Source organism: Bidens hawaiensis, unplaced genomic scaffold, assembly GCF_021521415.1.
Source record: "Bidens hawaiensis isolate Kalapana, Puna unplaced genomic scaffold, B.hawaiensis_p1.1 tig00008656_1, whole genome shotgun sequence".
Classification (NCBI taxonomy): Eukaryota; Viridiplantae; Streptophyta; class Magnoliopsida; order Asterales; family Asteraceae; genus Bidens; species Bidens hawaiensis.
Window position 1 is genome coordinate 864,745 of NW_027491626.1, and position 24,747 is coordinate 889,491.

Consider the following 24,747-nt stretch of genomic DNA (forward strand, 5'->3'; position numbering starts at 1 on the left):
CTTTTTAATCTTTCATTTTTCTCTTTTTAATAATTTTTTTCTTGATTTTAAAAAATTAAATACCAGCATAATTATGCTATTTTTTTTGTATAAATTTTTTGTATTGGTTATTAATATTAGTTTTTATAAGTAACCAATTTTCACACTGATTTTGAATAATGATGACAAAAATTAATATATTAAAATTTCAATAAACTTCTATTTACTAAATATATATGACTGTTTACTAAATTACAAGTTTTTTTTTCAAAACCTTAAAAGACAAATTCACTATTGATGTATTCTCAGTGTTTATGTTAGTTTAAACGAGCCGGTTTCTTTAACTGGTTAAGGTATCAAACATGGTTAAGGTCAAAACAGTTTATGAATAGAATGAGTTCGGTCACGGGTTGGTTTAAAAAGTAACCATTTACAACTTCATTTTTAATTGATTATTTAATCAACTCATCGTTTATGTTAAGTTCATCATCATAAAAATTCAAAAAAATATAAACACTAGACTACATGTTTTGGTTTTCAGGTAGATAAGACAACTTCTTATTTTGGCATACAAATATTAGATATTAGCACACTGTTAATTAGATGACAAATTGACTTTGTATATCCTTCTATTATTGAAGTTTTCAAAAATATATAATTCTTTAGTGAATGAGTTGTACTTGCACCGAAAATTGAGGTCGTTCAAAAAATTAGCAAACGTTTATTATCCATATTTCCGGGAGATGAAAATATTACCATTTTTCAGTAAAATGTACGTTACAAGAAAGTATTATTTTTCTGATGTTTTAAATGGCCTCAAATTTAAGGTTGTCAAGTCATAGGTTAGTCCTAAAGCCCGATATTGAAGTGATGTTACTTAAAATAAAAAAAACTTGAAATTGGTCTATGCAATGAAACTAAATTACATATGAAAATACAATATGATAGCCGTGCTATAAAAGCCGAAATCATATCCAGAATTAATATTGTCGTAAAAAAATCCTACACCTTTAGATAAAATAATCAATTTCAAATAATGAAATTTCACTTTATTTTTGTTTTGCAATGACGATTAATAAAAACTAAATTCAATCTTTAGACAATGTATTTTAGCTTATGGTCAGTTATGTGTTGGATTATTTAGAGTTTAAAGCAGAAACAATGTGAAACTACTAAGTTTTGATATATAAAATAAAGTTACAAATAAAACTACAAATATTGTGTACAAAGAAATATTTTAAAATTTATGAATTTTGTAACAATTTTTTATTTCCATATTATGTATTGTGTAATTAATTCTACCATATAATATATCTTTATATTTATTGAAAATATTTTTTGTATTTTCCATTATGTTATTATTTAAATAAATTTATTTATTTTAACCCGTGTGCTACACTGGTAACTAACCTAGTAAACAATAAAGCCTTGTTCTTGAGTTTTTTAACCAAGGAAAGAAAAGGAAAGGAGATGGGAGGATAAGAAAGTGAAGGGAAGGGATGAAAATTTTTTTAAGTTAGGTGTGTTCTTGAGTTGGAAGGAAATTAGAAGAAATAAAAGAATAACTACGTTAAAAAATAGTTATCCTTAGTAATCATCCCATTTTTGAGAAGATAACTTATTAGAAAAATACATTAATTTAATCATTCCTAACTCCTCCTATTCCTTTCCTTTTCATCCTAAAAAAAACTCAAAAACACCCGTTAGAACTCTAAGAACAGGTCGTAAACGCTCACTCTACGAACTAGTAATAATAACCACACCCGTTAGAACTCTAAGAACAGGTCGTAAACGCTCACTCTACGAACTAGTAATAATAATAAACCTAACTCCTCCTCCTACTCCATAAACCCTTGGTCACGCACACTCTATTTCATTCTCATTCACTGCCTACTACGCCTCCATCCTTGTTTCTTTGAAGCCTCCGTCTCACTCACTAACCCTAAATTCTCCGATCCATCTGGTAACCTTATAATAGATTATATATTATTGTTATTATTATAGCGTGCTTGTCATCATATGTTTTCAAACTGCCTGTAGTAGATCATTTCATTACGGGTTTAGGTTATACTGTTACCTGATATCTATCTTTGCAGTTTAGGATGATTAGCTTTTGTATTTCGAATGTTCAATCTTCTATTTACACTGATTTCATATCCTTATTATTCTTAAACATGTCTAAATGTTTTCTCCTAAGTAAGTAGGGGTGATTATAAACCGGGCAACACCCAACCCGGATCACTCCTTGTTAGTTACATTCTAGGGTCGGTTTCGGTTTCTAAGAACACCGTTAAACGGGACCAGCGGGTCTTACCGTTTTCTCTTCACATTAACCATGCAAGACCCAAACCGATCAGACCCTATTCGGCCGGTTGGGTCCCGGGTCCTGAGAATACCACTAAATGGGTCTGGTCCCAGTCGGGTGTCGCGGGTCTGACCATTTTCTCTACATAAGCTGGGTAAGACCCGCGAGACCCGAACTGATCAGACCCGGTTATTTACGATAGGGTCGGGTCCTTGGTCCTAAGAATACCACTAAATGGGCCCGGGTTCTAAATATGCATTCTTAGGTTTTATTGTCAAATCCTTGCTAACTTATGGACTGGTTTTGAAAAACGCAAACAAAGCCTAAATTTGCTTGGTTTGATCGTTGTTTGAATTAGTGTTTTTTAGATTTTCTAATGTTTAGTTTGTGTTAAATGTTAAAGAACAAAACGACAAGAGTTCGTTTGTAAATATTATACATACACATAAATGCATATTCCAAAATTGAAAAGAATTGTTACATAATAAACAAAAACGACATTTTTGGTTCATTCAATTGGTTTTAACATCTAAACCGGTTAATGACATGTCTGAAACCGGCTAAACCGACCTATTTACCTCTTTATGGACGGTTTAGTTGGTTTCAACGTTATACGATCATTAGATGATTTAACTACCATATCTAGTTTTTGTAACACATGAACAATAATATAAATAACATCTACTGAATATGGTACATGCTATTCTAATTATGGTGTTTATATCACATTATACAACAGATGGCTTCAACTTTTGCTGGTATCACAGCCGTTGGATCATTGGCTTCTTCGACTTCATCGAACAGGTTATCATCTTTTGCTTCAATATCTTCAAGCCCGATTGGCAGGAGACCGAATGTTGCTCTCCAAAGGCCCACACAAACATCCCAAATTAAAGCTGCTGCAAAGCAATTATACTTTAACAAAGACGGGTCGGCGATAAAGAAGCTACAAGTGAGTTAACTATAAACATTAACGATCCATTTGAGTTCTTAATTTTTAGTTATTTGCTGTTTTTTTGTGTGGCAGATTGGTGTGAACAAACTTGCGGATTTAGTTGGTGTAACGCTTGGGCCCAAGGGCAGAAATGTGGTTCTAGAAAGCAAGTACGGTGCCCCCAAAATTGTGAATGATGGTGTTACGGTTGCCAAAGAGGTGTTTTATATAACCAAAGATGCTTTCTTTTGTACAAAGATTTAACAAGTTTGTGATTATATGTCAAGTAAGGGTGTGTATGGGTCAGTGTTGGGCTCATACTGAACCAAAAAACCAAAAATTTGGTTTTGAAAACCGAAAAAACCGTTTGGTTCCTTTGGAGTTTTCAAAGTGGGTTTGATTTAGTTTCAGTTTTATATTTTGGGCCTGAAAATTTTGGGCCAAAAAGACAAAGTAATGAACTTGGGAGTGGAACTTTGGGCCTAATTTTTTTTTGTTAATTAATAATTAATTGGTTATTACACATTTAGAACTAATATTTACGGGCTACACCTTTTTATTTTCTTTTAGATTACTTAATACTGTTTTTTTTCCTTCGTTCTTTGTGGTTCACTTTGAATTAATCGGTTTCTGGTTGATAGCTAAACCGACATCGATCAAAATTGTTTTTTTTTTCTGGTTTGGTATTTTAGTTTGGTTTTCTCGGTTTTGATTGATGGCAAATCTGAAACCGAACTGAACATTTGGTTTTTGAAAAAGATAAAACTAAACCATTAGTTTTTTTATTGGTTTCTTATAATTACTTAAAATCTTTTTTTTTTTAAGTTTTAGGGTTTGGTTCGGTTCTCTTGGTTCAGTCAGTTCCGTTTTCTGGTTCCGTTCGATTTGGTTTTTTCAGTTTTGCTTGATAGCAAAACCTAAACCGAACTGAAAAAAATGGTTTTTGAAAATCGTAAAGCCAAATCATTGCTTTTTTTTATTGATTTCAGTTACGCCTGTTTTTTTGGTTTCGTTCACACTGCTGATGCAAACATTTATATTAGTCCCGTATTACTTATCGGTTCATTGTGCATTTTGGTTTATAGGTTGACTTGGAAGACCCTGTGGAGAATATTGGTGCAAAATTGGTTAGACAAGCCGCCGCCAAGACCAATGACTTGGCTGGAGACGGAACCACAACATCTGTTGTCCTTGCTCAAGGTCTTATCACCGAAGGTGTCAAGGTTCGTCACACATTCCTATTATTATTGTTCGCTTGCATTTCTGTTTGTCTGAACTGATGGAAATGTTCTTATCAGGTTGTTGCAGCTGGTGCAAATCCGGTTCTTATTACCCGAGGCATTGAGAAGACAACTAAAGCTTTGGTGGCTGAGCTCAAGTCTATCTCAAAAGAGGTAATTCACTGGACCATAGTAATTTTATTTAGGGGTAATTTTACACCACAGTAACGAAGTTTTTCAAGCGTTTTACTAAAGTCGATAAAAACTTTTTTGTTCCTCTAAATTCACTCAAACTTTTATTAGATGTTCCAATGCCCTGTAACTTTTTTACCATGCTTTCAGAATCGGACTGGACCAGATATCGAACTTGTCGTCTCACCGGTTTATTGGTTGGACTGGTTGAACCTGATTTAAGAACCAGATGACGTTCTAAATAATTAAAAAAATTTAAAAACTGTATATATATTTATATATCCGGTATAAAACAAAATATGAAAATACATTATGTTCGGGCGTGATTTTGCAGTTTTAATAAACTATGAAGACTTAAATAAATCAAAAAATTGAACCTCAAGTTATAAATAAGTCATAAAACGAGATTTTGAGAGATTAAAATAGAAAAAATTGACAATCCAGTCTTACCAATCAGTACGGTTCACTGGTCAGATTGATCATGGCCGGTTCAAATGGGAAGGTTAAACAGGTTTTAACTGGACCGGTTTCAAGCCTGATTGTTTGTCCAACCTATTATTGAGTGAGGCAAATGAAATATGTTTGAATCTTTCATAGTATTTAGTGATTATTTATTTCAAACTTGACTTAAGTTACACAATTATCAAATTTGGTTATTATCCTTTGATTTTTTTACTACTATCTTTTACTTATGTTAATTGAAATAATGTTATCATTAAATAGTAATTGAGATTTATATATGTTTCATTTGCCTCACTTTTAAATTAATAACACCTGATGAATGTTGAATTACTATTGGATGAGGTGTTCCCGTTTGTAATACTTTGCACCTGTTAATATTAACTTTGGGCTTATAGGTGGAAGACAGTGAGCTAGCAGATGTGGCTGCGGTTAGTGCTGGGAACAACTACGAGGTAGGAAACATGATAGCCGAAGCCATGAGTAAAGTGGGCCGTCAGGGCGTGGTGACTCTCGAAGAGGGCAAAAGTGCTGAAAACAGTCTTTATGTTGTTGAAGGCATGCAATTTGACCGCGGTTACATCTCGCCATACTTTATAACCGACAGCGAGAAAATGGTTGCCGAATACGAGAACTGCAAGGTAATGAAACTGTTTTATCTCCTGGTTAATTTTTTGAAGACTGATTATGGTTTACATGGTTATGCTTGTGCAGTTGTTATTGGTTGATAAAAAAGTAACAAATGCGAGGGATCTTATTAGTGTGTTGGAAGATGCTATCAAGAATGGTTACCCTATATTAATAATTGCTGAGGATATTGAACAAGAAGCTTTAGCGACTCTTGTTGTGAACAAACTTAGAGGGGCGTTAAAGATAGCTGCACTAAAAGCTCCCGGTTTTGGAGAGAGGAAAAGCCAGTATCTTGATGATATTGCTATCTTGACTGGAGGTTAGTTGTAGGGGTTTGGTTTTTTTTTGGTTAATTTCAAATCATCCTCTATATTTTTAAAATTGTATATTTTACAAAATTATGCTTGAAGAGCATGGTGCATTATGCATTGAAAACTTGTGTTTTCGAGGATTTATGTAGTTTTAAAAGTTTAGAGGGTGATATATGAAATGCCCCCTTTGTTTTTAGTTGTTATCTCATGCAAGTGTAAACGAGCCAAGCCACTTCTGAGCTACTTGAGCTTGGCTCGGCAGCTCGCTATAAGTTCGTATTGAGATGAGCTTAAGCCACTCGTGAGCTACTTGAGCTTGGCTCGCTATAAGTTCGTATTGAGATGAGCTTAAACGAGCTGAAACTTTTAAAAATAAGCTTGTTTAATAAACGGGCCCAATTATTAAATATAATTTTGATGTAATATATGACCTATATTTTTAGATATTAATAATTACTATATATCAAATTTATGATGAAATTAGCTATATCGTATACATAATATTTTGCATAAAAGTTATAATAAAAATGTATATAAAAATAAGTAAAATTGTATATAATTTAATCAATAATTAACGAGCCGAGCAAAAGCTTGAAGATCTACTCATGGGAAACAAGCCCACCTCTTGCTCTTGTAAGGTTAGGGGCCCAAGCTCGAGCTTTATAAATACAGCTCAAAACGAGTCGAGCTCTTGCTCTTTTAACTTAAATGGGCCTGAGCTCGGGCTTTAACAATAGAGCTCCACATGAGCCCGGACTCGAGCTTGAAACTGCTTGGCTCATTTACCTTAAACAAATAGGTCTGCTATGAGCTGAATTTTTGTTTGTAATTTCTTGTTTGATATGTTTTGATATTATTCCTTATAAATATAGGAACCGTTATTAGAGACGAAGTGGGACTCACCTTAGACAAAGCTGACAGTTCGGTCTTGGGGCATGCTGCGAAAGTGGTTCTTGGCAAAGATTACACTACAATAGTCGGTGACGGGAGCTCTCAAGAAGCAGTTGAAAAGCGTGTGACACAAATTAGAAATCTTATTGAGGTTAAAACTCTAGACCACAAAAACGCGTGTGGTTGAGTCGAACTTAGCTCGTTTCGAGCAATATTTCTAAAGATCGGGCTCGGCTTGTTTATTATTTTATAATCAACTTGATATACATAATATATATGATTTCATTATTCTTAATCATCTAACAATATTTATTATATTAATAAATATATATTAAATTAATAATATATAACTGGTGTGGTTCAATATCTTTTAATCTAGCTCGATTTGATTTTTTAGTGAGTCGATCTCGAGTAGCTCATGAGTGGCTTCACTCCTAACCACAACTTGTTTTTCTCATTTGGATTTAGTTTTCCACTAATCATCGTTGTGTATGTTCATCTAAACAGGTAGCTGAGCAGGATTATGAGAAGGAAAAGCTTAACGAGAGAATTGCAAAACTCTCGGGTGGTGTTGCTGTTATTCAGGTTCGTATTGAATATTTGAGCTATTTCATGTACAACAAACGAGGGATATGAAGTTTTAAACGTTTATCAGGTTGGAGCACAAACCGAAATAGAACTGAAGGAGAAGAAACTTAGAGTAGAAGATGCTCTTAATGCAACGAAGGTGAATAAATTTAAATTTATATATATATATATATATATATATATATATATATATTTTAACGTATTCTGATCCTTCTGAAACACGTATAAACTAAATAAATGGCGAGATGATAATGTTACTGGTTTGCAGGCTGCAGTTCAGGAAGGTATTGTTGTTGGTGGTGGATGCACTTTACTGAGACTTGCCTCTAAAGTTGATTCCATTAAGGAATCCCTGGATAATGATGAAGAAAAGGTCGGGGCAGATATTGTTAAGAGGGCTTTGAGTTACCCTCTCAAGTTGATTGCAAAGAATGCGGGTGTTAATGGAAGTGTTGTTAGCGAGAAGGTATGATATGAAAATTTGTTTTATCTAAATTATATGTTACACTTCTGAAAGATTATGAAATGTTAATTGTTTTGATCTTTGTGTTATTCAGGTTTTGGCTAATGATAATGCTAGATTTGGATATAATGCTGCTACTGATACATATGAAGATTTAATGTCAGCTGGAATCATTGACCCAACTAAGGTGAGTTATTGATCCAAAAATTTATAATTTAATGATTTTAAGTTATATTTAGTGAAACGGGTCCGTTTTAAAGAAAATTAATGAAATGGGTAAATATGAATTTTTTGGTGTTTTGAATCGTATCTTAGAACGTTTGGTGAACCGTGTGGTGGAAAGTCTGCTTTTGTTAATATGTGTTGGAAATTTTAGGCCCACTACAATCTAGTCTAGTTTAAATAACTTTTGAACCCAATAAATTGTTGTTCACATTTACTTTTAATCGGTTTTAGCCCAGTTATGTTTGTTCATCTATGTTTAGTTATGTTTGCTTGTTTACGTTCGGGAACTGTTTGTTTATGCTGTTAACAAACAAAACATAAACGAACACGAACAATTTCACCTTTTCTTTGAACGAACATGGACAATAAAAAAGTTTTTGTTTAACAGATTCTGTTAGGTAGTTTGTCTCGTTAAAGTTTAACAAACGAACACAAGCTGCCCCATATAGGATTACTTGTCAATGGTTGATCCAATTTGATAGATTCGCCTTCTGAAACAAGTACACAATTAAAGAAAAGGGTAATGAATATTGATTATGGAACATGCCAGTCTATCTATAAAAAATTGTTCTTTTTGTTTACACGTTTTTAGATGTTCATTATTTTGGTTGGGTATATATGATATGGGGAGGGATATTTTGAGAACTTGATGAGTTGTAAGAACTTTAAGAACTCAATTTTAGACCACACATTTAATTAAATGAGTTAGAATATGTGGATGATATTAAATTTGATTAAAAAATGAATCAGGAGAGAGAATAAATATTTTTGGGGAAAATTCCCAAAATAGCCCTTTTTAGAGAGAGAAAATAAAAAATAGCCCTAAATTTCAAGATATTCCCAAAATAGCCCATCTAATTTGGACTGAGTAGACGAGATTTGAAAAAATCTTCCAGCCAATAAAATTCTGACAAGTGTCAAAATCCGACGAGATTTATGAAAATATTGGGGACCAGTCCATATTTCCTATTAAAAGTTCTTGAAATTTTTCCGACGGTTTTATAATGTTTCCTAACGGGTCCCCACAACTTCCAAAAACATGGGAAAATGTGCCTTCAAATTCAGTCTTTCAAGACGCATTTAGGGTGAATTTGTACCGAGAAGACGAGATTGTAGTTTATTTCTTATGTGTTTAAATTTAGTCTAGACCTTAAAAATTTATTTATAATCCGTCTTAACCGACAATATAGTATGCGATTGCGTCTTTTCCGACATGATCTTCCAAAGAATATACATGACTTATCTTCATCATCTTCCACTTCATACCACCTTAAACCATCCTCTCATACCACTCTAAACCTTATATTCCATGGATTTTGATAATGTTGTTTGTTATGGTGGTAATTGGCAAACCGGTAACGGAAGGTATGATTATTTTCCAATAAACTGTAAATGAGGAGGTGTTAGTTTTGCTTCAAACATTAACCATTCCAAGCTAATTGATTTACTTGAAGCTCGGTTTAAGGTAACACACATTTCCCGATTATCATACAAGTTCTCATCGTACTCGTATCCGGTTGATATAGAAGATGACTACGACCTCTTGCTTTTCTTAAAACGGATTGAAAAGGCCAACAATTCTGAAATAGTGTTAAAAAATATAGGGTTGAGATAAGAAACTTAATAAACCCGTCTGGCAAGACAACTTTTAATATAAAGATTTCGTGAAGATATGGTCGGGTACCTCAATATTTTCAAAAATATGATCCCCTTCGTTCAAATTTTTCAAGTAAATGTCTTGAAAGACAAAGTTTAGTGGCACATTTTCCCATGAGTTTAACATATGGAGGGTCCATATAAGAAACTTATATAACCCGTCTGGCAAGACAACTTTTTAATATTAAGATTTTCTGAAAAATATGGACGGAAACCTCAATATTTTCAAAAATATGATCCCCCCGTTCAAATTTTTCAAGTAAGTGTCTTGAAAGACAAAGTTTAATGGCACATTTTTCCATGAGGTTAAAATGTGGAGGATCCAGATAAGAAACTTATATAACCCGTCTGGCAAGACAACTTTGGAATATGTATTTTAGTTCAAAAATATGGAGGGATCCCTCAATATTTATAAATTTATGATCTTCTCGGTAAAAATTCACCCTAAATGCGTCTTGAAAGACTGAATTTGAATGCACATTTTCCCATGTTTTTGGAAGTTGTGGGGACCCGTTAGGAAACATTATAAAACCGTCGGAAAAGACTGTTTAATTTCAAGAACTTTTAATAGGAAATATGGACCGGTCCCCCAATATTTTCATAAATCTCGTCGGATTTTGACACTTGTCAGAATTTTATTGGCCGGAGAATTTTTTCAGATCTCGTCTACTCAGTCCAAATTATATGGGCTATTTTGGGAATATCTTGAAATTTAGGGCTATTTTTTATTTTTCTCTAAAAAGGGCTATTTTGGGAATTTTCCCATATTTTTGTTGATTACACAAGTTTAAACTTTAGTTACACCGTGTAAAAAGTCGATTCGGTGTGTAAAAAATTACGGTAATTTTTTGTACATTACTTACACTTACGTATTACACGTGTAAAAAAATTCAAAAAAAAAGTTGTTACGTTGAGTTCTTTCGAGTTCTTAAAACTCAAAGCAGTTCTCAAAAGAAATCAATCCTATATGATATTATCACAAGTTTTTAGCAATATGTATGAAATTACCACATTTATTAGTTTATTTGCATCATTTAAATAAAAGGGAGCTATGTGATTAGAGATAACTTTTATGCCGAATATTTTTTTAGCTTATGAGATGCCGGGTTAAATTTCAGGTGGTGAGATGTTGCCTAGAGCATGCTTCATCGGTTGCAAAAACATTTTTGATGTCAGACTGTGTAGTTGTGGAGATTAAGGAAGCTGAACCTGTGGCAGCTGGAAATCCAATGGACAATTCTGGTACTTGGATTCTTATATTTTCACTTCTGTTTAGGTTCTAAAATTATATCATAAGGTGTTATATTGATTGATTAATGTTGTTTGTTCAGGCTATGGATACTAATGCATTTGAGGAGTGAGTAATAAAGAGATTGGATTTGGTGTTAGTTACATGTAGGAAATCTCAAGGTTTAGATGAGGCGTGCATTGAGACGATTGACAATTGACACCTTTTCGTGAGTAATATTGAAAAATAGGTTTGAGTCTTTTGTCGTCTTTCATAGTATCGGACTTTTGTTTTCGCCAATATGGTTCGGTTGGGTTGATATGATACTTGTCATGACTAATGAGCGTATTTGTACCTTGATGGTTTTATGCTTTCAAAATTGGACCGGACATACTGGTTCACTGGTTGGAACGGTTAGATTGGTTGGTTTTGAGAACCGTGTGACATCATAAATAACATAAAATTTAAATTAATACAAAAAGAAATATGAAAAAAACTTTTTGTATTTGAACTTGTTAGAACAAAATGCTAAAATCCAGTACATGCAATGGTCGAGGATTCAAACACTAGGCGTCTTCACGTATATAGACATCGCTTTTCTATTTTGTCAAACCTGATTAATTAATTAATCTTATTATAACTGGTTTTCCAATCTAATAAAATAAAAATTTTACCAAAATGTTCGTCTTATAGAACTTATTAAATCAAAATACAAAGCCATCAATGCGTTACTTACCATGGAAAAAAAATATTCAAAAAATCTAGGCGATTTACTTTAGATCAAAATGAAATTGTGATGACTAATGAGCGTATCTGACATCCTGACCTGAAATATCTAGCATTTATCTTGGTCAACACTCTTATTCGTTGAGTCTACTCTTTATTGCCCATTAACCGGGTCTTTAGTGTAAAATCAGTCCATAACAGTCATTAATCAATATTGCATTTATCTTACAGATAAAATAAAGCTAACTGATTCTGAGGATCCCGCCTATTTTGTTGGTCTTCAACTTGGTCATCACTCATAGCTGTTACAAACTCTTTCCACACGTTTTCGTCACTTACATGCCTATTTTCAACAAAAACTTGATCAACTTTAGTTACCTGCGATTACAAATCAAAGTAGGAGCATAAAAACTGATAATAATTGTTAATATTCAGGTTACTGATTCGGTCAGGATCAAAGACCCTAGAGTATCAAGCATCTTGGAGGCATAAGGATCCCATAGAACTAGGGATTTAGAAGGATAAAATTGACCCATAACAAGTGGTTTATTTTATAGGAAAAAAAGTTAAGATACCAAGAAAGACAAAAATGAGAAGTGAGAATATATGTGACCTAGAAAATATCCTTCAACAAAATGTATGAAAAATAATAAAAAAATTATAAATCAAAATATAAATAAAAAATTAAAATGTCTCCCAAGTCATTCGTGCTCAAAATAAGAAAAAAAGAAACAAAAAAAATACACATTCAATGATAAAAATAAACAGAAAACAAAATGATGTAAAACAAAAAGATACAATGATATATTTTCTCAACAGTGTTTTTATTTTTTATTATCTTTCCTCTTTTTTTTTATTTAGAGAACGAGGAAGACGGGAGGAATATTTTTGTTTATTTACGTTTTTCTTTCAAATTTTGAGTTACGATTTTTTATTAATTAAATTTAGTTTTTTTTAAGGTTTTTTCTTTGCCACGAAAACTTCTCATTATTTTTGTCTTGTTTTGTAAAATTGTTTTTTTTTTATAAATATATTCTAACCTTTATGAATAAACCAGTCACGTAAAAGTGTTATAGAATCTCTGAAAGTAAGATTTATCATCGATTGTAAAAATAGAGTGCTGCCATTACATGCAATTTATTACACTACGCTTATATATAAGAGATTTTTTTTAAAAACTTTTTTGAAGCACAACGTACAATTACACTACGCTTCTTTAGTTCTTTTATCTTCTTGATTATATTTTATTTAATGATTATACCATAAAAAACACTAATTGTCATTATAACAAATAGAAAAAAAGCATTCAATATCAATGAATAATATTCTAATCAGATCATTACGCGAGCTCATCATCCTCCGATTAATTAAACCATGCCTCTTTATCTTTGTTTAATATTTTTTTTAATAAAAATGCCACCTTAAAAATATATTTGCTATAGTTGCTACCATCATAAAACACCAAATATCTTAAATTGTAAAAGATATGTTTTAGATTTTTTTATAATGCACCTACAATTGATTAAATTATGCTTCATCTTCTTGATGATATTAGGTTTAGAGATTGAAGCATAACAGTAATATCAAAATAACAAACAAAAACTAGATTCAATATCAATGAATAATATTCTAATCAGATCATTAGATACATATACTTTCAATAAAACCATCTAATTAATCCCAAGTTCCCAACATCGTGTAACATCATATACCATATATATCCAAACCTAATTTTTGTACTATACGAAACCATGCAACAAAAACCTTAAGAACTGCTAGCTTTCACCGAAGACGAGAAATCGGCCCCGCACTAGACCGGAAAGTATCCGCAACAACCTGGTCGTAAACACATGAGTGAAAAGTCGCTTCACTTCCCTCTTTCTCAGCAGCCATACAATACTTGCACAATGCCCTTCTCCTCCATCCACATTCTTGAACCCTCAGAACCGGTGGGTAACTAACCGTGTTAATGAAGCCGACGTTCATCATCGGAACGTAGCAAACTCCTCGGTAGGGGTACATTTGGTTCTGTCGGATATACTGAGGAGACGCGGGTGGTGTAAATACATTCTTGTTTCTAGGGTTCCTCTTTTGTGACTGTTTCAAGACCACACGGAGGTAGCACTTCCTCTCTCGCGCTCATGGGAAGAAGTTAACGTAGCCGGTGACAAGGACTTTCAGGCGCTTGGAAGGACTCTTGGATCGGTTGCTTACCACCAAGAAAGTAGTTAGATTATTATTATTATTATTATTATTGTTATTATTATTATTATTATTATTATTATTATTATTATTATTATTATTATTATTATTATTATTATGCGATACACCCATGATTTCCTTCAACGTGTTGTGTAATTGGTTGAAACCCAGCGTCTGATGGATCTTGATGCTCCCAACGTCCTCCTCACACACGCCGTCATACAGTACCACCGGAAGAGCTACATATTCAAATTCAGCCATCTTAATTTTTCAATATCAAGAGAAGAAGAGAAGAAGAGATGAATGAATTAATATGATTCTTGCTCGAGGAGAAAGTAGATATATATATATACGGGAACAGGGGTAGGGTTTTCAAAGTTTACAAAGGTCGGTGCTGGGGTTAATTTTTAAATTGATTATTACCGTTATTTAAGGTTGCTTAGTGCTCAAGCAGCCAAACGTATCATGATCAGAGATTATAAGAAATTGTTTTAGTTAAATGACCACACGCCCAAGAAAATCTCAAAGTTGGCTTAATGTTAGAATTAAACCAAACAAATAAAGATAAAGCATGGATATTATCATGGACCAAGAAAATTCTTTTAGATGGGTCGGAAATTTTAGGGGTCATTTGACTGTCACTGCAATAGTACATTTTTTCTGTATCTCGGGCTAGGTCGGGTCACATATAAAAAAGATAGAACAATATTAAATTATAAATACAAAACAAAAATTACATCAATCACGAGGCGTTGAGACAACAAGGCCTTGAGTCGGTGCAATTTGCGCACTGATTTAGTTATGAACAAAAATTATGAATTAACTTTATATGTTTTTTTTTATAAAAATTGATATAATGCTAAATATATATATTTTCCTTGTATTTTTTATTTGATATTTAATTAGTTTTGTTCGTTTTTAGTTAAGATTTGTATACTACTAATATTATTGTGTTTTGTAGGTTCCGGGAGTTGATAATGGTAAAAAAAAAGGGCGAAAAACGAGTCAAAATACCCGAAACAAGAAGCCGGAACGCATAAGGAAATGAACCGGAAGGAGAACCGGTCAGATCAGCCAGTCAGACCCCCCACCCCCCACCCTAATATTGCACCCTGCGCCTAGACCCAATTATTCCAGAAAGTTTCTGATTTTAGTTAGTTTAAGGCCCAGTTCACTATAAATACACCATTAGCCTTAAACTGAAATATACCCTACGAATCAGAGTTGAATTTGGAGTTTCTTGGAGCTTAGGATTGCAATATTTGGCGGTTATGAAGGCAAGGAATCACCCGGCGAAGCGCTACTTGTTCAAGAACGAAGACTACGAGTTTTATCGCCTTTAATCTTTCGTTTCTACTGTTTTTCACCATGATTTCTTTTATCATTATTTTGTTTGATTTAAGATGCAAGGCTAAACATTATAGACTGTCTAGGCTTATGATGAACCATCGTTGATGTTTTGATTTTAGTTGTTTTTTTTTCATTATGGTTTAATGATTCAGTAAACTATTTGATTTTACTTGATTGATGCGTATGTACGTGCACTTGGTTTTGGTTGTTCTAGTTTTATCATTCCACATAATCCTTGGTGATTGTTTCATATCATAGGATTTTTTGTTACGTCATTTACTGTGTATTCTTGACTAGTTTATGATTGAATTCGAATAAGATTATAGGAATAATATTATTAGTTAAACGAATAAAAGCGTGCTGCTAACCTAGAAAGCTGTAAGGTGATAGGTTATTGTTAGATATTTGTTGATTAAGATTTCTAGATTTAGTTCTTCGTAAGGAGTCCGTCTAGGTTTGTTTAATTAACCTTGTCTAGCGAGTCAATTGAGTTTATTAAATTACCTTTGATTTATGCGACGTAATGTAGGATTTCACCATAAAGGTACTCTTTCATAAATTAATTAGATAACCTTAAGGGAGTATAATTTATAAACAGGTGTGTCTTAAAACTTATTAGAAACCCATAGGTGTCATCTTGAGAAGGGTCAGGGGTCCTGCTTGGGTTTTCTTTTAAGTGTATATTTTACGATTCAAGTTTCATAACTTATTTTCCAATTATTTGATAACTGAAACTTTGGGGATTCTAGCATAGATAGTTTTTCATTCAATAATTGCCTTTTATTAATTATTTTATTTTATTAAATTAATTACATAGAGTTTAAAAACCCCATTTAAATAATATAAAATATATAGTCGTGTCAGTCAGTTGAGTCTAATTAGCTAGTTACGTAATTTAAATAGTCTGTGAGTTCGATATCTGGACTTACTAAAATATACTAGAGTCGACCGTACACTTCCCGGTTAGTAGTTTAAGAGTCTAGAATTTATTATTTACTTTCTAGATTAGAGTGTTTTTATTTGACTACTTTTAGAACATCAAAAACATAATGACAAAACCAAAAAATTTTAACTATAATATATATATGATTGATTTCTTTTGAGAACCATTTTGAGTGTTAAGAACTCGAAAGAACTCAACGTAACAATTTTTTTTTTGAATTTTTTGTTTACACGTATGTAATACGTAAGTCTAAGTAGTGTAAAAAAAATTACAGTATTCTTTTACACACCGAATCGACTTATTACACATGTGTAACTAACATTTAAACTCGTGTAATCATCAAAAATCTTTATTCTCTCTGCTGATTCATTTTTTAATCAGATTTATTCGCATCCACATATTCCATACTCAGTTAATTAAATGTGTGGTTCATACTGATTTCTTAAAGTTTTTACAACTCGTCAAGTTTCTCAAAATATCTCTCCCATAAATATATATATATATATATATATATTATTTACATAACATTATTAATAGAAAGAAATAAATTAATTGGAAAAAGGCATGAGAAGAAAAGTGTGCTAACAAAACTAATAAAAGAAAATTATATATCAACTTCTCTCCCTCAATTTCCACCCTTCGTTGATGCTGCAACCTTTCACTCGCCGCAAAATTTTCCGACAATATTTCTTCTTTCCCGTTCTCTCTTTTCTCCTTCTTTTCTCAGTGTTTCACAGGTGTTGGTGTCAAAATTTAACAGGGGACGATAAGACTTTTTCGTTTATATAAAATTAATTATATTTTAATCACAGGTAGGAAGTGCCAAATTGTTCGTCGCTCGTCGCTTGTTCGCCACCCGCTCAAAAAATGCTCGTTCGATTTCGGCTCGGTTTAGAAATGACCCATTCGGCTCGGTCCGGGTTTAAACAAACCAAGCATGAGCAAATCCTCGCTCGGTTTGGTTTGTTCATTTTTGCTTGAATTATTTTATTAGTTATTATTTTATACATATATTTTATGTATCTATATAAAAATAAATTATTTTTTAAGGGTATGTTTAGGATTGCTTATGTTAGTGAAAAGGGGCTTTTTGTTAAAACGACTTATTAACTTATGAGTTTTCTAAAAGAAGTTTTTAAAATTTTTTGGATTAGCTTATGTGTTGAGGAAAACAAAAATGACTAAAAATGACACTATTTTTTAAAAAGGGTGTAATAGGTTTTTAGGGTTAGAGGGGTGTAATAGGTAAACCAAACTCATTAAGTTAATAAGTTACATATTCCTATCGTTTCAAAACCGCTTCATTTTGCCTTCTCCATAAGTTAAAATCCATAAGACCTTATGGTTTGCGAAAAATCTTATACACCTTATTAACTTTTCAAAAAGTTTATAAGTTATAAGTTGATGAAGATAAGGAATCCCAAACACCCCCTAAAGTTTTTTAACTTTGAGTCTTACACATTTTAGGGTTGAAAGTGTAAACATTTTGGAGTTAATAGTCTTAAATTAATGATACTTTTTTACATTTAGTATGAAACCAAGAAAAAACAAACCAAACCAAGCCGCTCGCTTAAAAAACCAAATCAAGTTCAAGCATAAAAATATTGCTCGTTTCTTAAAATTTAATTCGCTGGGTTCGGCTCGCTTTCAAACCAAACCAAGTATGAGCAAGCATGCGTTTGTTCGGCTTGGTTTGTGGACAACCCTATTCACAAGAGTCGGGTGACCCCGTAGGCAAGCTAAAGGTCCACCTCTGCCTTTAAATCTCATGCATATATCTTAACTAGATGGGTGCTAGCGCGATAAGGTGGATGCTTGAAAAGCATACCCCGGTAATCAAATAACAATTATTGGTGTTTACGGTTCGATTTGAAACTTTTTAAATTGGTTATCTGTTGGGTATCACGGTTGCTTTTAACTTTGGGTTTCAATTTTCAACAATTCGGTTTAATTTCGACGATAAAAAATCGTTACTAAGGGGTTGGTTCACAAGTTTAACTTAAAAACCGTCAAAACTGGATCGTAAACACCCATATGCAACATGTTATTTTTATATTGAGGAAAACTACACCAATATCGTACTCAAATTAAAGAAAATAAAATGATTGTTTTTGTGGTGCAAATTATTTTAAAAAACATTAACGTGTGGAAAAGTAATGATTGTTAAAAAATCGAAGGGGGGATTGGTTTAAAGTTAAAATAAAAAATAATAAATGGTTTTAGTGGATGTTCTACCTTGTGTTAAAACATTTGTAAAGTGTCTTAATTTACCCATAATTCATATAGTATACATAGTATATAGATAGCTAATTAACGACAATACCATAATTATCATATACTTGAGATATAGCCCTATACAATCTAGTCACTCGTTTTAAACAATTATCTTGGGCTGGCAAGTCTTCACCTAGTGGCGGAGCAACAATTTACAGCATATTAACAAGAAATTACGTTTGAATTCAGTACCACCGGAAGAACTACATATTCAAATTCAACCATCTTAATTTTTCAATATCAAGAAGTGAATAAGAGACGAATTATAATTATTGTTGAATAAGGCTTGGTTGAGGAGAGAGTACGTATATAGGGGGGTTATAAGGGGGTGTCAGTTTTGCCATTCAAAAGAGGGTGGCGGCGCAACTTGTTGCCCGCTTACCAGCCTCTTTATTGTAATTTGATCCTTTTATGTGAAATGAAAATTGCTTAATTAAAAAAAAATTAAATTTGATTATTACCATTAATTAAGGTTGCTTGGTGCTCAAGCAGCCAAACGAACACAGATCAGAGATTATAACTAACTAGTTTTTTTAGCCAGCGCAATGCGCTGGGGCAGCTAACAAAACACCAACATTGAAATCCCTGCCGGTGTCAGTAAAACCCGAGCCTCGCTATGGTGGGTCGATGCGAATTTGGTCGGTATCCGTTACAGTATACACACCATTGGTAAAATTTTAGGCTTAATACCCAAAAAAATTAATTCGCCAAATTAACATATAAAAAAATATTTAAAACGATGTTTATTTGATCGGCAAACCTGGACGGTGGTAAAACCCAAGCGTTATCGGTCCCAGACATTGATATGGTAACTCGACACGTATTCAGTTGGTTTTGATTAAGTGCGTTCTGGTACCGAAGCTAGAAAACGAATAAATATTAAAAATGTGGTGGACCGATGGCCATTTTTTGGGGAGGGGATGTGTCGGTCGGTAAAATTGCATGTTGGTAAAACCCGATTGTTGTCGATCACGGGCATTAAGACGGCTAGTCTGCTTGAATTTGGTTGGTTTCCGTGAGTTTTGTTATGCTGTCGGAACTAAAACAAAAAAATGGCGTTTGGTCAGTTTCCATTACGTTCTTTATTATAACTGAACTAAAAAAATAACAACAATCATGGACTAATATGGTGCCGTCAAGTGACCTAATAGGACACTTGTGACATCAAATTTCTTAATTATATATATCTGTACTAACACTAGTAATAGTAATGGTTTGGTTTTATATTACTGTAAACTAATATAAAGAAAATAAACCAAACGAAACTTAAGTTACACATCTTAATTTGTAATTTTAAGTAAATTTATAAAATTTAATAAATATATAACTCAAATATTTTAGTCTACGTATATAATAATTATTAGTTATTAATAAACAAATGAGTTTGACCTAGGTCATTTGTTTGGGTCAATTATTTTTTCCGGACATAAAATTTCAAGCTTAATTAAAAGGCAAGCCTTAAAACCTAACGAAACATAACCCAAACTGAAAACCAAAAGAGAAAAAATTTGGGCTGTAAACTGTTGGGTTTCAACAGTGGTTCGAGAAACGGTTAAAACAATTATAACCCGTTTTAGTATATATAATTTTCGTTTAAATAAATGTTAATCATATTAATATTATAAACGAACCAGAAAACGCAGCGGATAAATAAGAACAACCACGGAACCAAAACCCAAACTAGGATTCGGTTACAACTTATACGAGTACGATATAACATAATCAACAACCATAGATAAAGGATTAATGTATTCGGTTATAAACAACCGGGTGAGACTCCGAGAGCTAACGAAACGAGCTAGAGATAGACACAACCAAGATCTGATTACTCCAACAACAGCGGCGACGGACTTCTCCGGCGACGGCGAGACACGGCGGTGGTGGGTTGGTTCCGATGGACAGCAGCAGAACAGCAGCAGGAGCTGCAATATACAACAACAGTAGCAACGGAACGGCATACAACAATGGAGGCTGCCGGAAAAAATAGGTCACCGGAAAAACGGAGTCTGCGGGAAAAGCGGACCTGCCGGAAAACGTGCTACGGCTGGTAGCGGTAGCGAACAGCAACACCGGCGGCTATGGTAGGGCGGCGGTGGTGATTCCCGTGGTCAGGGAGTAGCGGTAGTGGCAGGGAGGCGGCGGCCGGAGTTCCGGTGGTCGGAAGTTGGCTGCCGGCGGCTGGTGGTGTTAAAGTTGCTAGGGTTTTGTTGGTGATCCCTCTCAATTATAATATTATTAACATAATATATATATATATATATTCAAACAATGAAACATATTCATTTTGCTTTTCATATCCCTCCCAAAACTCTCTCTCTCTCTCTCTCTCACCAGTAGCTCTTCAGATCTAGGGTTTCCGCTCTTCAGCCTCTCTTTTAATTATCTCACCAAACAATCCAACTATACATATCCGGCCGTGGAACCGACTTTCCGGCGACCTAAATTCGACGAAACTCATTCTGGTTTGACAAATCAGGTAAAAAATTTATACCTATATTTGATTAAATATATCTTTGATGGTTATTAATTATGTAGATATTTATTTGTGGGTGGTGGTTATGTCCTGAATTGTATTTGAGACGTCCATTTCAAGCCCATGCTTCATCACGCCTTGATGCTTTACTTGAGGCAAAAACCAAACAGGGTGTTCAGGTTGGTTGTTTCCTTAAAGTTTGAACTGCATTGATGATGAAAGTAATTAAATTTTTTACTCACCCAGCATGTTTTGTTGCTATACATTTTGACTGCAGATTTACATTCTCATGTATAAAGAGCTTGCACTTGCACTGAAAATTAATAGTGTGTATAGTAAGAAAAGTTGGTTGCTATCCATGAAAATGTCTGAGTTTTACGTTTTCCAGATCATTTTTCGAGTGGTGTGTATTTATGGTAAGCAGTCGCTTATTTTACATGTTTATTTCTTGATTTTTATATTTTTTTATAACTGTTTTCGTTTATTTATTGTAATATGTAGGTCTCACCATGAGAAACTGGTCATTGTTGATAATGATGTTTGCTTCATTGGTGGACTTGATCTTTGCTTTGGTTGCTATGATACATCTGAGCACAAAGTGGGAGATGACCCTGCTATATTTTGGCCTGGAAAAGACTATTATAACCCCAGGTATTTTACTATATGACCACTGTGGTAATATGCCCTGCTAGCATTTATATTGCAAAATGGGTCAAATTAAAAAAAAGGTCGTTTTGGGTCGGTGGCAACGGGAAATGATCGAAACGGGTGAAATTTACAAAAGGTTTAAACCGGTTTGCATGCATGAAAGGTACCACCCCCATCTCAATACTTTATATACCGTGCTCAATACAGAACCATCAATAAATAGAGAACCAATCTGAAATATCTACTTATTTGTGTATTTGTAAAGTTTTTAACTTAACTACTAAAATAAATCATATTTATGTGAATACACTTTAACTGGTATATGTTATGTGTGTAAATTTATGTGTATTTTTCATATATTATAATGCAAAAAAAAAATTGAATCAAGTCGAGCTTATACGAGCTTGAGCTCCAGCCTGAGCTCGAGCTTTTGAATAGGATCATTTAATAAACGAGCTCGAGCCGAAGCTTTACATATAGAGCTAAAGCCTGCTCTGTTTGTAACAAGGCAAGGTGAGCTCAGTTCATTGTTGTGCTTGTAAACATTATTTAGCTGGTTTGCCCATTGGCCCGTTTAACTTAATTCTTAATTCATTATATTTTTATATATAAATTATAACGTAAATATTTAATGCATATAAATTATAAAATTTGCAGTTTATTAATTATGTATGATAAATGATTCCAAAACTAAATTAATTCTTTAATCTATATGCGCTATGACTAAATGATTCCAAAACTGCCTCTTACATGACTTGATTAAAGGATGTCTTGTGCCGAAATGAACCAACAACTGATCTCTTAAGAGTTCTGACCCGTAAATTTCAACAATCTATGGCCCGCAATCTGGCATGTTATCGGCAGCAAAAACTAATTTATATTCCTAAAATACATTTGAAGTAAATGTTAAACACACTATGTCTAAGACATACTGAATAAAATCTATCAGAAATAAAATTGTGACCTGAATTCAGTGTTTGACCCGATTTAGATTTGTTTTGTTGACCTAATTTCAGTGTTTATTTTTTAATCCTTGTAGTTAAAAGTTTGGAAATGGAGGATACTTGCTTACTCGTGGAGGTCATTGGAACTTCAATAACAAGGTGTCAAGTTATTTGTTTTGAATATTTAGAAATTTTTAACAATATGGCTCGGTTTGAAGCTGAGTGTGACCAGCTCGGCTCAGTTAGAAAGCTTGCTTCTAGCAATCTTAAACTTCACATGCATGCCTATCTTGTACTAACAATTGTTTTTTCTCACTAACAGGGTGGATACCATTCATTGTTGAGCTGGTTTGGATGCTAATGGACTTATTTTGTAATCGGTTTACATGTCATGTGTTAGTTTAGACTTGATTTGAACTTGTTATGTATTCTGTTTTATTTTGTGTTCAGTTAAAACTCATTATATAATGTGTATTAGGTTGAACCTGAGCTTAAGTTCAAATTTTCACTTGGTTTCAAAGCTGAGCCAAGGTTGCACTTTCAAATTTCCAGCTCGCTTTCTTGTATGGGAAAAGTGGCAGAATAACGGCGTTGTGAATCTGCCGTCGCATCGCGTGGGCACCTACTAGTATATATATATATATATATATATATATTTGGGTTTAAACATCTTTAAACCCAATGGGCTTAAGCCCAATTACCAACTAAAGCCTAGTCCACCATCCAATCCTTTTAATTTGCTGTGTCGGCCCAGTTAACACTTAAGTGGGTTTAAGATTCGTTACCCTCGGTGTAACTCATACCGGGTCATATTCGGGTCGGTTCGCGTTGACTTGACCCGAACCGACCATATATTCCAACAGTCTCCCAATTGGACGGATTTGGGTCAAGTATCACAACACTAACAGTTAGAGGCGTTCTAGCTACACATAGCTGTCCCCAACCAAATATAACATTTTTAAATCCATAACCAAAATATCTTGGAATACCTTATTGCAAGATAATTAATTCATAGTAATCGTTGTCATCTATCCTTTCTGTATAAGACATCAATTGGACAATGAGATATGAATCAAATCAATCTCATATAGTGTTCAATTATTGTACTTCTCGATATAGAGTCAAAGTGGTCCATTGAAACACACAGTAAGTTTGGGTGAGGCCTCACACTTTACCAGTTTGAATCAACGAGGGAGCCAAGATGTCTAACTGTTACATTTTAATGTAAGAGTACAGAATCCCATCTTGACTACATACAACTCCCACTGAACTTCAGAATATTCCCAATCAATGCCTTTATGACTGGCAGTTATGCAACAGCGGTTAACACGATCAAAGAATATTCCTCAGTAAACGAAAGTTTCAATATGTATCTCAGGTCTAAGGATACTAAATGAGCATACTATTATCAAAACATCTTATGATTAGGATCCATGAAGATGATTTGATGCGAGTTACATCCAACGTCATTCATAATGAGGTCTGTGAGTTTGGAAGTCAACTCTTTGAGTCCAAAGTCAGAATAGTCTTAATTCAGAATCGTTCCCACGAGTCTGACCGACTACGGATAATTTAGAATATAATATTCATGGATTAAACGTGTTAAAAGAACACAGTTGTATCATTCAACGTTTGCATTTAACCATTAAATCAAAGTGAACTTAAAAGTACAATTGTTTAAATGTTCATACATCCAAATACTAAATCAAAATAAATCACTAGCAAGTCTAAGCCCGATAGCATCTCTATGTTGATCATGCTTGTCCTGAGTCATCGACTTAGTGAACAGGTCAGCTAGATTTTGATCTGTGTCAACTTTGCTTATCACGATGTCACCTCGTTACAATATTTCTTGAACATAGTGGAACTAAAAATCTCCTTGGCCATGCGATGAAAATTAGGCTCTTTGGCTTGAGCAATAGCACCTGTGTTATCACATATTACGTCTATCATTTTCCTAAACTTGGAACCAGATCGAGGTTGGCTATGGATTTCTTCATCCAAGCAGATTAAGAGCGAGAAACATCTTGGTCATTCTGGAAGTTAGTGTCAGTGTAACACCTAACGGTGAGCTCCTCTTCCACTCCTTCAAACGCCCATACGAGA

At 33.5% G+C, this 24,747-nt stretch overlaps 1 protein-coding gene across 1 annotated transcript; it reads left to right on the forward strand.

Moving 5' to 3' along the window:
* Window positions 1-1,798: 1,798 nt before the first annotated feature.
* On the forward strand, window positions 1,799-11,340 carry LOC143529762 (ruBisCO large subunit-binding protein subunit beta, chloroplastic-like). Its single transcript, XM_077025480.1, has 14 exons — window positions 1,799-1,942; window positions 3,024-3,236; window positions 3,312-3,437; window positions 4,304-4,441; window positions 4,517-4,612; window positions 5,488-5,730; window positions 5,804-6,038; window positions 6,903-7,072; window positions 7,429-7,506; window positions 7,577-7,648; window positions 7,778-7,975; window positions 8,067-8,159; window positions 10,972-11,095; window positions 11,185-11,340. Exons 2-14 carry the CDS (start codon window positions 3,024-3,026, stop codon window positions 11,196-11,198), a joined length of 1,800 nt encoding a protein of 599 aa, XP_076881595.1. The 5' UTR covers window positions 1,799-1,942; the 3' UTR covers window positions 11,199-11,340.
* The last annotated feature ends 13,407 nt before the right edge of the window (window positions 11,341-24,747 follow it).